At 44.4% G+C, this 14,903-nt stretch overlaps 1 protein-coding gene across 22 annotated transcripts in view; it reads right to left on the reverse strand.

Annotated features, from left to right (window-relative positions):
- The window catches only part of Tlk (Tousled-like kinase), a 121,868-nt gene that overhangs the window by 45,925 nt on the left and 61,040 nt on the right, over window positions 1–14,903 (reverse strand). For 6 of the 22 annotated variants that reach the window (XM_045756113.2, XM_045756112.2, XM_045756116.2 and 3 more), the window contains exons 2-3: window positions 8,220–9,175; window positions 7,372–7,440 (exon numbers count right to left, since the gene is read on the reverse strand). In XM_045756113.2, coding sequence (XP_045612069.1) covers window positions 7,372–7,440; window positions 8,220–9,175 — 1,025 coding nt within the window. The remainder of the gene's footprint in view (window positions 1–7,371; window positions 7,441–8,219; window positions 9,176–14,903) is intronic. The other 16 variants (XM_069307604.1, XM_069307601.1, XM_069307603.1 and 13 more) reach the window with 3 other exon arrangements.

The raw sequence follows: 14,903 nt of genomic DNA on the forward strand, positions 1-14,903 counted from the left end.
TGGTGCCTGAATGTCCTACTTCACTATTCATGAATATCTATCACACAGCAAATTCTTACCTTAGGGACCAAGAAAATCTCTGCTCTTAAAGAAGCTTTCCATATTGACCAAAAGCCTGATTTTATGTATGGTACATTTACTAACAAAGCCTCATTATGCAAACCCATTGTTTGGATTGAAGATCATGTTAATATCCTTAAATTATATGCAAAAATACATCAATTTCAAGTACTGTACATTGAAGACATGCATGAATGGAATGAGGAATTATACAAAGCTTAATCTACACCATTATACACATAAATCTGCCTAGGAACAGATATATAAAATGTCTTCTTTGGAACATCAGAAGTCATAATACAGTACAGTACTGTAGTGTCCTACCTCGGGCACTATTATATATACTATATATACTCTTGTGTGTAAATCACGAAAATTAACACGTGATGCAAAATGTGACGGTGTCAGACCACGAAGGAAGAATTGAAACAGGAATTTCCTTAAGTACTTTCGTATTAAATAATACATCTTCAAAAGGGTTACTTTAAGGAAATTCCCATTTCAATTCTTTCTTCGTGGTCTGACACTGTCATACTATATATACTGTGTGTATACCCCCTAAACGTACATAGTACATACTATATATACCGCTAAACGTACACAGTACATACTATATATACCGCTAAACGTACACAGTACATACTATATATACCCATAAACGTACACAGTACATACTATATATACCCCTAAACGTACACAGTACGGTGACCACTGCACCATTGATTGTCTGGTGAAGTGGTCACCGTACTGTGTACTTTTAGGGCTGATCCTGGACGTCATGGGTTTGAATCCTGGCCGGATCATTTAAGAGTTTTTAGTGATCTAGGGCTTGCAGGTTCATGCACCCTCTCTCTCTCTCTCTTCCTCTCTCACATACACACACACATATATATATATATAGAAGAACTAAGTAGCCAACCTCATACATGTTACTTGGAACATAAAACAGCTACAGTATTACTTAGAACAAATATGAATACCAAGATTAAATTTGTAAATGATATTAAGGTTAAAGGAAGAGGACAAGAGCTAAACAACGCATGGGGGAGGAAAATTAATGTATGCAGCAATATGCCAAACACAAGAAAACACCCAAAGGATGACTAGGGTATATCATAAGAGACAATGGTAATGAGAAAACAGATTTTTAAGTTTCCTTGACACGAGATTAGGCAAATGGTTTCCAAGAAATGAAAGTTTTGTTGCACATGACTAAATTCAATAAAACTTGCATGGAACTGAACTTTTCCCTATGGTTAAACTATTGAGAGCAGTCATACTAGTATTAACTTCCTTATACTGTAACACTCTCAGCCCCTATTCTACCTTATGTAGAGCACAAAACAATGTTATGGAATGTTAAGTAATTTTTTGTAATCATTATAAATCAAGTTCCATTTGAAACATATCCATTTGCAGTCATTATAATAAATAAAACAAATTTTCTTCACTGATCATAAATTTCGCTTAACAATGCTCTACCAAGATTTTATAGAACTATGATGATAATACTGTACTGGGATCATAAAAACTAAATTAACAAACAGTATTATTAGTGATCAATTGACATAAATCTCATGCCTGTGTATTATGTCAAGATAACAGGTGGAAAGTGATTTCCTTAAACATCTAGAGAGGCAATTAAGAGTACAGCTTGGCAAAGGCATAGAAACTTAATGGCACAAAGCCTCATAAAATTACACGACAAAGGCCTGAAGGGAATTATCAGGGAAAGCGCAAGCCATTACGACTATATAGTGCTTGGAAGGGATCAGGATAAGGATTTGGGATGGCAGGGGGAGGGGAAGAATGGTGTCCACCCACTTGGACGGTCGGGGATTGAACGTCGACCTGCATGAAGCGAGACCGTCGCTCTACCGTTCAACCCAAATGGTTGGGCATCTACTTGTAGAAGGAAAAGCAACAGCTACATCTAGGCCTAAAATGAGGCTCAGTATACTGTAGTACTATTATAGAGCAAACTAACACTATTCCAACACAAACGTACATGCATCTAATTGATCATCAATAGAGACAACCAGCATTTGGTGTATTAATATTACAGACAGTACAACTGCACTACGACACTATAGTAATATGGCGCACATGACATGAATGCAACAAGCACATTGACTGGACATATGGAGAAACAACATAAATCAGTCTGGGCATTATGAAAACTCAGTGAAAACCTTGTGAAACACTGCATAATTTCAAAGGTTACTGAAGAGCTTTTAATTAATAAACTACAACTACCCTAAGATGCTTTAACAATACTGTACTGTATAAAGTTTCTAAAGAGCCTATACTACATTACAGCTACCTTTACTGGAACAGCATCAAACACTATGCATTCAAGGTTCAACATACAAGAATAACTGTATTAATTGTAACTTTCTATTTGTACAAGAAAAATAAGAATACTGTATATGAAAAATAAAATATATATACAGTAATGCCACATCCAAAAATAAAACCATTAAAGACATGCAAGAATATAAGTGAAGACACTGACACACACTGAAAGTAAGCTCATGATTTACAACTGGCATAATCCTCTTAAAAGCTCGATGCTGCAGTGAACACACCACAAACTCCAAACCCTCAAAAGGCACATGGAAATATACATTTTACGAATATATATATATATTTTTTTTTGTAATACAACTTACAACAAAGAGAAAGAAAAATTTGAATACCATGACAGATTCACGAATTGTGGATAAAGTCAGTCATCAACTGAAGGAAGGATAATTTCTCTTCATCAATGAACACCTGAAACACCCATCAAAGAATGCCACATGTGAACGTGACTACTGCACTATAAAAGTGAAGCGGGCAGGGTTTGACAGATCACTGGCTGGAGAGAACATGAGCTGCCCTCAGTAAACACACTCAAGCGAGAAGAAATCAGACACAAAGAGTCAGGACAATGCAAGGAGACAAAGATACAAGGGAAACCACCTTTATTGAGATAGCAGTATGGTGGCTGAGAAAATGGATCGGATTTCCCAGCAATCCTGCACAGAGGGAAAACCATAGGAAATAAACATCAGTCGAGGTAATAAATATATCAATTTACTCCTCCCATAGTACAAGTTCCACGAGTGACAGGCTAACCAATTTACTGCTGATTTATAAACTCAATTGAAAACCTGATTATCAAGAATTTTTGTTAACATATTAATAGGTAATTTGAATTTAACATAACCTAAGGCAAGATTTATCTTGGGAGCTTTAAACCTATTGCCAAACCAACCTTTAGCAAGTACCATTTCTTAACATTCCTAAATACTGCAGCATCAATGGCAAAATTCAAAGTGAAATGTAAACCTGCATACACATCAACACGAATGGTCAATTTTCCCAAAGATCTTAAAGAGCATTATAAAAGCCTTTCTGAAATTTGTAAGAAAAGATTAAAAGTGAAGCTCTGCATTGTTGGGTGAATGGGCTAAGAAGCAGCATTACTGCCCCATTTCATAGGGTGGAGAGCAGGGTTAGTAAAAAAGTCTTTTTTTTTTCTGAAAACCCAACCCACCTGGGTAAGTGGATAGAATAAATAAATAAAACCCAACCCTCCAGGATAAGTGGGTAGCTACCATACCAACAATGGTCAAGAAGTATCTATCCAGAAAAAATGAGAGCAAATAGATAAAGTAGAAAAATAAATCATCACCACCACATCATATAACAATGTGTAAACTATTTTATTCCTCATGAGGAGTCCTTTCAAAATTATCAAACATTCATGTTCAGTAAACTGAGCCAATGCAGTCAATTTTCTACCACATCTTATTTGCTACTTATACTCACTCCGTTTCCTCACATACTCACTATGTCAAACCATCATTTTCTTGACCTTACTTTTCTTCTCCTACCTTCAACTTCACTTAAAAACTTAATAAAAAAAAAGAAACTGCAGAAGGCCAATTGGCCCATACAAGGCTAAACTCTAAACAAGCAGCTAAACTCATTCCCATATCTAACATCTACGCTTGGAACAATCCAACGGTCCCAAGTCTATTATGTTACACGATAATTTGTTATTGAATAGACACTCTTAACAACTCTTATCGCCATTCCTTAGTATAAATATGATTAACCTACCTCAGTAAACTCTTCTCAATCTTAAGATTTACTGACTTTTACACTCCATATCTTTCCATGACATTTTCATTCCTTACTCCATTCTCCTAACACCTGGACACAGATTCATGAAGCAGTTACGCAAGCACTTACAAACCTGTACATCTTTTCTCAATCTTTGGCGGCTTTGTTTATAATTATTAAAGAGTTAATGAGCTCCGAAGTGCCAGGAAGCTGTTTATAACAACAACAACAGTTGATTGGGAAGTTTTCATGCTTGTAAGCTGTTTAATATATTTAACCAAAGCCATCAAAGATTGAGGAAAGAGGTACACGTTTGTAAGTACTTGCGTAACTGCTTTGTGAATCTGGCCCCTGAAATGAAGCTAAGATGGTCCATTTCTACAGCTCTACATCTTAATTTGTGGTGCTCCTGTGACACCAGTGTCTTACATATGCACAAAAGGACTACTACTCATTCATGAAGCCCTCTAACCACCTATCTTCTTAATTCTTTTTATTTAATTCCTCTTATTTAATTCTTCCCATCCAAGACATTTACTGCCCCAGCCATTTTATCTCTATGGCTTACTCTGCTCTCAACTTCTTATGCACAACCTACTGTTGTTCAGTTTCAGTACAGAGCCCAGAAATTAAATCTGATCCACCATTTCTAGGAATTGCCCATTTACAATCATGTTTCCTTATTGAAAAATATACAGCTAGATGGAATCAGAAAGAACTATTGAAATGCAAGTGTTTAAAGTGAGAAAATATATCCTTTTCAATAGAACAATGCGAGTATACTGTACATATAGAAATGGCTAAAACTAACTTCCAAGCTTACAACCTCAATGCTTCTCACGTGAGGATGGAAAATAAGTGTTGGTGAGGTTGCTAAACATGCCTTGCAGCTGTAATGGCATAAAGAATTCAGCACTACAGTACAGTACTTCCCACCTTCATCGGAGTGCAGAGGTAAAAGATTATTTTAAATTATCATTGTGGTAAATGGAAATTATGCTAAAGCAGGCTTTTAATTATCATTGATGTACTGCATTAGTAGGTAATTAAATAGCAAATGAAGGCACCAAGCATGGAAGACTATTCAGCACTGGCACACAATGTTCAAGAGATCCTAGATATCGTAAAGACTCGGCAAATCCAAAAGTGTTGCAGCAAATTATGGTACAGTACTAGAATTTCACTGCCTGTCTTATCATCACTGCCAGTTCTACTTATGATACTTTGTTCTACTGGAATGAGGGCAGGAAATTGGCAATAACCCTTCCAAAGTGACTGGGAACAGACCCTTTATCCAGATACAAATCTGGAATTATAAATGATTTAAAAAAAATTGAGTTACTTTTGCTAGTAGTAGCTTTTGCCAAAAGCTACTTTTGAAAGCTTGTCTTTCCACAAACTTGTGCATCATTCCTTTTACCTTAATTAACTGGGAAAACTAGTGCATTCTAATACTGTGGAGGACCTTATTTTTGTCATGGATTAGTTCCCTCTCATCTAACCTCAGCAAAAGCAAAAGAAGATTGCTTGAACCAAATTAAAACTAACACTAACCTCCTCAGAAAGATCTGAACTTAGGAACAGTGGTGCCAGCACTGTACAATAAAAAATGCCATTATATCAGTATGCAACAAAGCCACTTGTATATACTGTTAGTACGTCAGGCCCAATGTAAGTGCTTCATATTCTCTTTTGAGTTTTTATATAGACAAAGATGACCCCGGCAACAGTAAAATAGCCACTCAAGTGCAGGGATTAGATGCATTTATAAGTCAACTAATTAACTGACCACCACAGATCTAGCAAGACAACCCGCCAAACACACACCGAAACTACGACGTTGGTACTACGTTTGAACAAGTTTTAACACTTCCTAACCAATTATAACAACCAATATAGCAAGTTGTAACAACGTTCTAATACGTCATAAACACGTTAAGCCAAGATGTAACAACTTTATTACAAGTTGTAACAAGCGGAAAATAGAGAGTTTCGGTTTGTGTTTCCTGGGAAGAATTATAAGGTGTCTGGGGTGACTCAAGATGCTGGTTTGGTCACACTGTACTGCGCCAAAGATGTTCTCATAGATCTCCTTTGACTGCGATTTCATTGTGTAAGAAATTATATATCCCCTCATTTGACAAGCCAGTAAACGACATGATTATACACCAAAAACTAGAAAAAAATAACAAATAGAAACAACAATACAGTTCCTCCTAAGCAACAATTGAACTCAGGACCCTTGGATAGTTAGACCAGTATGATAACTTCCCCTTCTATATTATATAAAATTATTTAAAGCTTTATGTTCATTAAAGGTAAACAACATCTACAAGTCAGTTTGCTCACTGTAAGTGTCATATGTGTTACATGAGAATGAAGTTGATTGTTTTACTAATAGGAAGTTACACTTTCCTAACAGAGATTAAAAAAAAAAAAAAAAAAAAAAAAAAAAAAAAAAAAAAAAAAAGAGGGCTTAATGTCCACATTAAGTGCACAACTCTTTGTACATGAATTTCCATGTTCAATACAAAATGCTTTAACTTTTATATGTTATAAGGCAGCCTCAGAATCCAAGAGCCATATCCATCTTATTAAAACATTTTTATTGGCTTAGAATTGGATTATAAATTAAGCTCTCCAAAAATGTGTGCATAAATTTTACCGAGACATTACCTGCCATCTCAAGGTGTGGAGTTCCCAGAGAACATGCAGTCTTAATTAATGACAAGGAGATACATAATGGATACACAATACCGCTACATCTTTCCCAGCTAAAAGCAGAGCACTTCAAATATGAATATCCAGCCGGAAAACAAAATTTAACTGCACTTCTATTAGCTTGAAATAAACCTTGCTTGTCCATCAAGTCATGAGCCCTCTAAAAGTAGCAAATTACAGTACATAAGTAGTATGATATACTGTATATAAAATACATGCACACAGTATTGAAGCTGAGATTACTGAACATACAAGTCCTCCAAAAGAAGATTTAAACAGGACAGTATGAATGATGAGTAAATTTACTGCTGACCATAAACAATACAGTATCGTTAAGTGGCAAACTTTCTTTTCTCATAAATAGATTATCACAGCTGTGGAGCTTGATCAATCAGCAGAAAGCTTAGATTTAGGACCGAGCTTAGCATTCCAAACCTCAGGAGTTACTGTACCAAAAACAAAACTTTAATACCAAACCTTATAAAATGAATGAAGGTCGGTAGACATTCCTAATTGCACAGTTGGATGAATTTTCGACCAATCACACTGAGAAGACAGTCCAAGAAAAGGAGAACAAGACACTGGTCAGAGAAATACATTACACTATCAACAAAAAAAACATTCACAAATTGGGAAAATAGTAGTTAATAAGGAACCACACTAAATATGTGCCTCAGAAAATCTTGAAAAAGAAATTTCCATAAAAATGCTAACAGGAACCCATATTTCCTCCAGTTGTAAATCAATGTACTTCAGAAATGGAAATTAAAACTACAAGCAAACAAAACGATTCAAACTAGACACCCTTCAAAAGAAGGACCGTGGCTACATCAAAATTGTTTAACAGATACAGGCCCATAAGTTACCACTGTACACAGTGCACATTGATGTTCTTACAGTTGAAAAAGAAGAATTATTGCATTTGGGTATAAAGTGCTTAGTATCTTATAGACATTTCCATTTGATTTATTGTATTTTGGAATAAAGTGCTTAGTATCTTATAGACATTTCCATTGAAAGATTGTCACAAAATTCAATTTAGTTTCAGAATAAAATTGCCCCTTTTTTCATATGCACAAAAGTCTGTTAAAAGTATTAGTATTATTGTAAAAGGGTAAAAAACACCAGCATGACCAGGCAGAGATTCCTCTGAGAACAGGAACCTTATATAAACATGTCGTAACCACACTGCCATAATTTTCAATTTCAACTCAAGATATTTAAGGGTACATCTTCCCTTACCCCTCAAGAGCCAATTACAATTTACACAACACCCATAGTACTGAAATAAAATTGACTACTGTAGCAGCGAATGCATTTCTAACCTTCTCCAGTCTGCCCGTCTCAAGAGCCAGGTGCAAGGGGGAGTCCACTCTAGCTCCAACCCTGGCCATCTCCCCAGTCAGTTTGGGACTCCCTCGCGCACCCCTCGGAGATGTTAGGTGTCGCTTGCTTTTGGGATTCTTCTTAACACACTTCTTGGAGGGGTCACCTGTCGGACTGTACTCCAAGCCTCCTGCTAAAGGTTTGTCAGGAGTCCCAGAAAAAACGCTAAATTTTTGGATTTTCTTGTTTGAAGGCTTAGAACTATCCTCTAATTCAGGTGCCCCAACTGGTATACTTTCTGACGCACTACACAGCAGACTGGCAGAGGTGGCAATCTGATTACTTCTGTAGCCAATTTCCTGATTCCTATCCCAGCACTTATAAGATAGACTCAATGCCTGGTTAACATGTGTGTCTCTACCACTTTCTTGCAAATGTTCTAATCTCACAATTTGCCTTTCTTGGCCTCCAAAAGTAGATATACTGGCCTGTACAACTGGAAGACTTTGGGTCTGTCTGTTAGGGCTAACATTTATTTCAGATCCGTAATTGATAAAACCGGGCTGTATTGTTCCACAATGTCCAGAACTTTTTTTCATCCCAAGACTCTGACCACCTATGCTAGCCTGCACTGGAATCGGAGACAGAGGAACTGGCTGCTTTGCCGTCATACATGATGGCGGATCTAACCTGGGCACAAGAGACGAAGACGCCGCCTGTTCCCCTACACCTACAGCAATTTTGCCAGTGTCTTGCACACCCGGACTAATTGGAACAGGTACTTGGGGGTTACAGTGAGAGCTACCATTTCTCGGTGTTTCTGCACCACTTTCAATATCTGAGGTAACCAAAAAAGGAGGTTCCATTACCCGGCCTCCGATCCGTGCCTCCAGGAGCTCTTGTTTACGAGGATCCAGGGCATTGAAGTGCTCCATCTTAAAGCCTGTCACCGCTCCTGAAAAGAAGAAAAGTTCATCAGATTTTTAATTTGAACAAAAAATTAACGCACAAGAAAATATCAGATTGAAGTACACAAAAATTATAAGATTGAAGTACGTACAGTACAACAAAAATTATTAAAGCACAAGAAAAAATATTAATTGCATTAAAGCACAATAAAAAACAGTTCATGAGACTAAAGCACAAGGAACAATCATGGGGAATATTTTGTAAATAGTGCGGAATGTCAACCATACATTTACTGATTAAACTTCATCAATGCTTTACTCCTACTGGAAACCTCCCTTCCTTGAAAGGGGGGAGAATCAATTAGAACAATACCATCACTCCCCTTTCATGAGAGGAGGGGGGGGGGGAAAGCATCAATATAGTACAATACCATCACCCCCCTCTCATGAGAGGGGAGAAGAGCATCAATATAGTACAATACCATGACTCCCCTTTCATGACAGGGGGGAGGGGAGCATCAATATAGTGCAATACCATCACCCCCCTCTCATGAGAGGGGAGAAGAGCATCAATATAGTACAATACCATCACCCCCCTCTCATGAGAGGGGAACTTCAACATAGTATTACTATCAACATGTACCATTAAATCAATGTGGAAAAATAAAATCTTGTGAGAGGTTATCATTAAGCAGAAGGAAAGGAGGAGGAGGAAGGAGCAATGAGCCAGGGTTGGGAGAAGGGGAAGGAAGAAAGGGGAGAGGAAGAAGGGGGAGGAAGAAAGGGAGGAGTAAGGGATAGGTGGAAGAGTGGAAGTAGAAGGGGGGATTATAGAGGGGAAGAAGGGAGAATGGGGAAGAAAGAGGGATTGGGAAGGCGGAGCAGGAAAGGGAAGGTGACAGAGGAGGAAGGGAAGGAAGAGAAATTGGAAAAGGAGGATATGGAGAAGGAAGAGAAGTCAGTGGATGAGGGTGAGGAAAGGGGAGGAGTGAGGAGGGGCAGAGAGGTCAGGGGAAAGGGGAGAAGGAGTGAGGAGGGGCAGAGAGGTCAGGGGAAAGAGGAGGGAAAGATATAAGAGGAAGAGGGAGGGGGAGGAATAAGAGGGAGGGGGAGGAAGAAGAGGGAGGGGGAGGAAGAAGAGGGAGGGGGAGGAAGAAGAGGGAGGGGGAGGAAGAAGAGGGAGGGGGAGGAAGAAGAGGGAGGGGGAGGAAGAAGAGGGAGGGGGAGGAAGAAGAGGGAGGGGGGGGGGGGGGGAAGAGGGAGGGGGGAAGAAGAGGGAGGGGGGGGAAGAAGAGGGAGGGGGGGAAGAAGAGGGAGGGGGGAAGAAGAGGGAGGGGGGGGGGAAGAAGAGGGAGGGGGGAAGAAGAGGGAGGGGGGGGAAGAAGAGGGAGGGGGGGGAAGAAGAGGGAGGGGGGGGGAAGAAGAGGGAGGGGGGGAAGAAGAGGGAGGGGAGGAAGAAGAGGGAGGGGGGGAAGAAGAGGGAGGGGGGAAGAAGAGGGAGGGGGGGAAGAAGAGGGAGGGGGGGGAAGAAGAGGGAGGGGGGAAGAAGAGGGAGAGGGAAGAAGAGGGAGGGGGAGGGAGAGGGAAGAAGAGGGAGGGGGAGGAAGAGGGAGGGGGAGGAAGAGGGAGGGGGAGGAAGAGGGAGGGGGAGGAAGAGGGAGGGGTAGAAGAGGGAGGGAGGGGACGGAAGGAGGGGGGAAGGAGTGAGGGGGGGAAGGAGGGAGGGGGGGAAGGAGGGAGGGGGGGGGAAGGAGGGAGGGGGGAAAGGAGGGAGGGGGGAAAGGAGGGAGGGGGAAAAGGAGGGAGGGGGGAAAGGAGGGAGGGGGGAAAGGAGGGAGGGGGGGGAAAGGAGGGAGGGGGGGAAAGGAGGGAGGGGGGGGAAAGGAGGGAGGGGGGGGAAGGAGGGAGGGGGGGGGGAAGGAGGGAGGAGGGGGAAGGAGGGAGGGGGGGGAAGGAGGGAGGGGGGGGAAGGAGGGAGGGGGGGGAAGGAGGGAGGGGGGGGAAGGAGGGAGGGGGGGAAGGAGGGAGGGGGGGGAAGGAGGGAGGGGGGGGGGAAGGAGGGAGGGGGGGGGGAAGGAGGGAGGGGGGGAAGGAGGGAGGGGGGGAAGGAGGGAGGGGGGAAGGAGGGAGGGGGGAAGGAGGGAGGGGGGAAGGAGGGAGGGGGGGAAGGAGGGAGGGGGGGAAGGAGGGAGGGGGGGAAGGAGGGAGGGGGGAAGGAGGGAGGGGGGAAGGAGGGAGGGGGGGAAGGAGGGAGGGGGGAAGGAGGGAGGGGGGAAGGAGGGAGGGGGGGAAGGAGGGAGGGGGGGAAGGAGGGAGGGGGGGAAGGAGGGAGGGGGGGAAGGAGGGAGGGGGGAAGGAGGGAGGGGGGAAGGAGGGAAGGGGGGAAGGAGGGATGGGGGAAGGAGGGAGGGGGGAAGGAGGGAGGGGGGAAGGAGGGAGGGGGGAAGGAGGGAGGGGGGAAGGAGGGAGGGGGGAAGGAGGGAGGGGGGGGAAGGAGGGAGGGGGGAAGGAGGGAGGGGGGGGAAGGAGGGAGGGGGGGGAAGGAGGGAGGGGGGGGAAGGAGGGAGGGGGGGAAGGAGGGAGGGGGGGGAAGGAGGGAGGGGGGGGGAAGGAGGGAGGGGGGGGAAGGAGGGAGGGGGGGGAAGGAGGGAGGGGGGGAAGGAGGGAGGGGGGGAAGGAGGGAGGGGGGAAGGAGGGAGGGGGGAAGGAGGGAGGGGGGGAAGTGAGAGGGAGGGGGGAGTGAAAGGGAGGGGAGAAGTGAGAGGGAGGGGGGAAGTGAGAGGGAGAAGGGAAGTGAGAGGGAGAGGGGAAGTGAGAGGGAGAGGGGAAGTGAGAGGGAGGGGGAAGTGAGAGGGAGGGGGGAAGTGAGAGGGAGGGGGAAGTGAGAGGGAGGGGGGAAGTGAGAGGGAGGGGGGAAGTGAGAGGGAGGGGGGGAAGTGAGAGGGAGGGGGGGAAGTGAGAGGGAGGGGGGGAAGTGAGAGGGAGGGGGGGAAGTGAGAGGGAGAGGGGGAAGTGAGAGGGAGGGGGGAAGTGAGAGGGAGGGGGGAAGTGAGAGGGAGGGGGGAAGTGAGAGGGAGGGGGGAAGTGAGAGGGAGGGGGGAAGTGAGAGGGAGGGGGGAAGTGAGAGGGAGGGGGGAAGTGAGAGGGAGGGGGGAAGTGAGAGGGAGGGGGGAAGTGAGAGGGAGGGGGGAAGTGAGAGGGAGGGGGGAAGTGAGAGGGAGGGGGGAAGTGAGAGGGAGGGGGGAAGTGAGAGGGAGGGGGGAAGTGAGAGGGAGGGGGGAAGTGAGAGGGAGGGGGGAAGTGAGAGGGAGGGGGGAAGTGAGAGGGAGGGGGGAAGTGAGAGGGAGGGGGGAAGTGAGAGGGAGGGGGGAAGTGAGAGGGAGGGGGTAGGAAAAGTGAGAGGGAGGGGGTAGGAAAAGTGAGAGGGAGGGGGTAGGAAAAGTGAGAGGGAGGGGGTAGGAAAAGTGAGAGGGAGGGAGTAGGAAAAGTGAGAGGGAGGGGGTAGGAAAAGTGAGAGGGAGGGAGGAGGAAAAGTGAGAGGGAGGGAGGAGGAAAAGTGAGAGGGAGGGAGGAGGTAGAAGAATCAGAGAGGGAGAGCCAGAGGAGAAAGGGGAAGGAAGAGGGAGGAGAGGGGAGGAAGGCTGGGGTGAATAGGTGGGAGGAGAGAGGGAGGATGGGGTGGAAGGGGGGAAGGGGAAGGAGGGGAAAGGGGGAGGAGGGAGAGAGGGAAGGAAGGGGAAGGATGGGGAAGGGGAAGATAGGAGGGACGAAAGAAAGGGGGAAAGAGAGGAGGGGGAAGGAGAGGAGGGGGAAGGAGGGGAGGGGAGAGGAGGGAAGGATGGGAGCAGGAGGGAGGGGAGAGGAGGAAGGAGGGAGAGGAAACTGGGAGTGGGAAGGTGAGAAATGGGGAGAAACTGAAGGAAAGGATCTGATGAGTAAGATGGAATAGGGATGAAGGTGGGACGAGGAAGGGGCGGTGGGAATTGAGAAGTGGATGGAAGGGTATGGGAGAGGGGAGGGGGAGGTAGCGAAGAATGAGGGGAGGGGGAGGTAGAGAAGAATGAGGAGAGGGGGAGGTAGAGAAGAATGAGGAGAGGGGGAGGTAGCGAAGAATGAGGGGAGGGGGAGGTAGAGAAGAATGAGGGGAGGGGGAGGTAGAGAAGAATGAGGGGAGGGGGAGGTAGCGAAGAATGAGGGGAGGCCCCTATAACCTAAGGTACTAAGCACCTCAAGGTAGGTAGGGGGAGGTAGCAAAGAATGAGGGGAGGGGGAGGTACAGAAGGAGGGGAGGGGGAGGTAGAGAAGGAGGGGAGGGGGAGGTAGAGAAGGAGAGGAGGGGGAGGTAGAGAAGGAGGGGAGGGGGAGGTAGAGAAGGAGGGGAGGGGGAGGTAGAGGAGGGGAGGGGGAGGTAGAGAGGAAGAAGGGAAGGGAGGAAAGAGGGGAGAAGCAGGAAGAGGGGAGGAAGATGAGGGAAGGAAAAACAGGGAAAGAACAGGACAAAGAAGGGGGAAAAAGGAGGAAGAAAATATAGAGGATAAAAAGATCCTCGGGAAGGAACACTGATCAAATCTGAAAACTAATTAACCACACCAAAGGAAGTGGTTAAGCATGCACACCCACTCCCCACACATACAGTCCTCCTCTGTACCTATTGTCCCACAGTGGCAAAATGACGAACATCTTGTACATTAGAATATCCCCCCCTCCCCTATAACATGTCAAAAACTTTTTGTTCAATTCAAATGGATGTAAATGCCTTAAGGAGTGATAATGTTAAGACATCATCCTATAAAAAGTAATACGTTCAAATCTCACAGGGAATAATAACCGAGAAAGAAGGAAATGATAACAATTAATAAAAAGTGTTCAGTGTACCATACTGTCACAATGAGAATCACAACAGTTTAGAGAAACAGCAACAGCACCTATCAGTTACCAAGCTAACCTGGTACTAAGCATGTGCAACAATTCTACAATGGGTAGCAAGGCATTGTAGTCCCGCGCTACAACAATGGGTGACAAGGCATTGTAGTCCCGCGCTACAACAATGAGTAGCAAGGCATTGTAGTCCCGCGCTACAACAATGGGTAGCAAGTCATTGTAGTCCCGCGCTACAACAATGGGTAGCAAGGCATTGAAGTCCCGCGCTACAACAATGGGAAGCAAGGCATTGTAGTCCAGTGCTACAACAATGGGTAGCAAGGCATTGTAGTCCCGCGCTACAACAATGGGTAGCAAGGCATTGTAGTCCAGTGCTACAACAATGGGTAGCAAGTCATTGTAGTCCCGCGCTACAACAATGAGTAGCAAGGCATTGTAGTCCCGCGCTACAACAATGAGTAGCAAGGCATTGTAGTCCCGCGCTACAACAATGAGTAGCAAGGCATTGTAGTCCCGCGCTACAACAATGGGTAGCAAGGCATTGTAGTCCCGCGCTACAACAATGAGTAGCAAGGCATTGTAATCCCATGCTATAACAATGGGTAGCAAGGCATTGTAATCCCATGCTATAACAATGCGTAGCAAGGCATTGTAATCCCATGCTATAACAATGGGTAGCAAGGCATTGTAATCCCACGCTATAACAATGGGTAGCAAGGCATTGTAGTCACGCTCTACAACAATGGATGAACCCTTACAAAATTCATACAACTTCATGAATCATTACAAAATTTAAAACTATAAATGAATCATTGCAAATTTTAAAACTACTGTATAGATAAATTGCAAAATTCATTATGGATAAATCACTTCAAAGAGCACACCTACCTATTG

This window comes from Procambarus clarkii, chromosome 60 (assembly GCF_040958095.1).
Source record: "Procambarus clarkii isolate CNS0578487 chromosome 60, FALCON_Pclarkii_2.0, whole genome shotgun sequence".
NCBI lineage: Eukaryota > Metazoa > Arthropoda > Malacostraca > Decapoda > Cambaridae > Procambarus > Procambarus clarkii.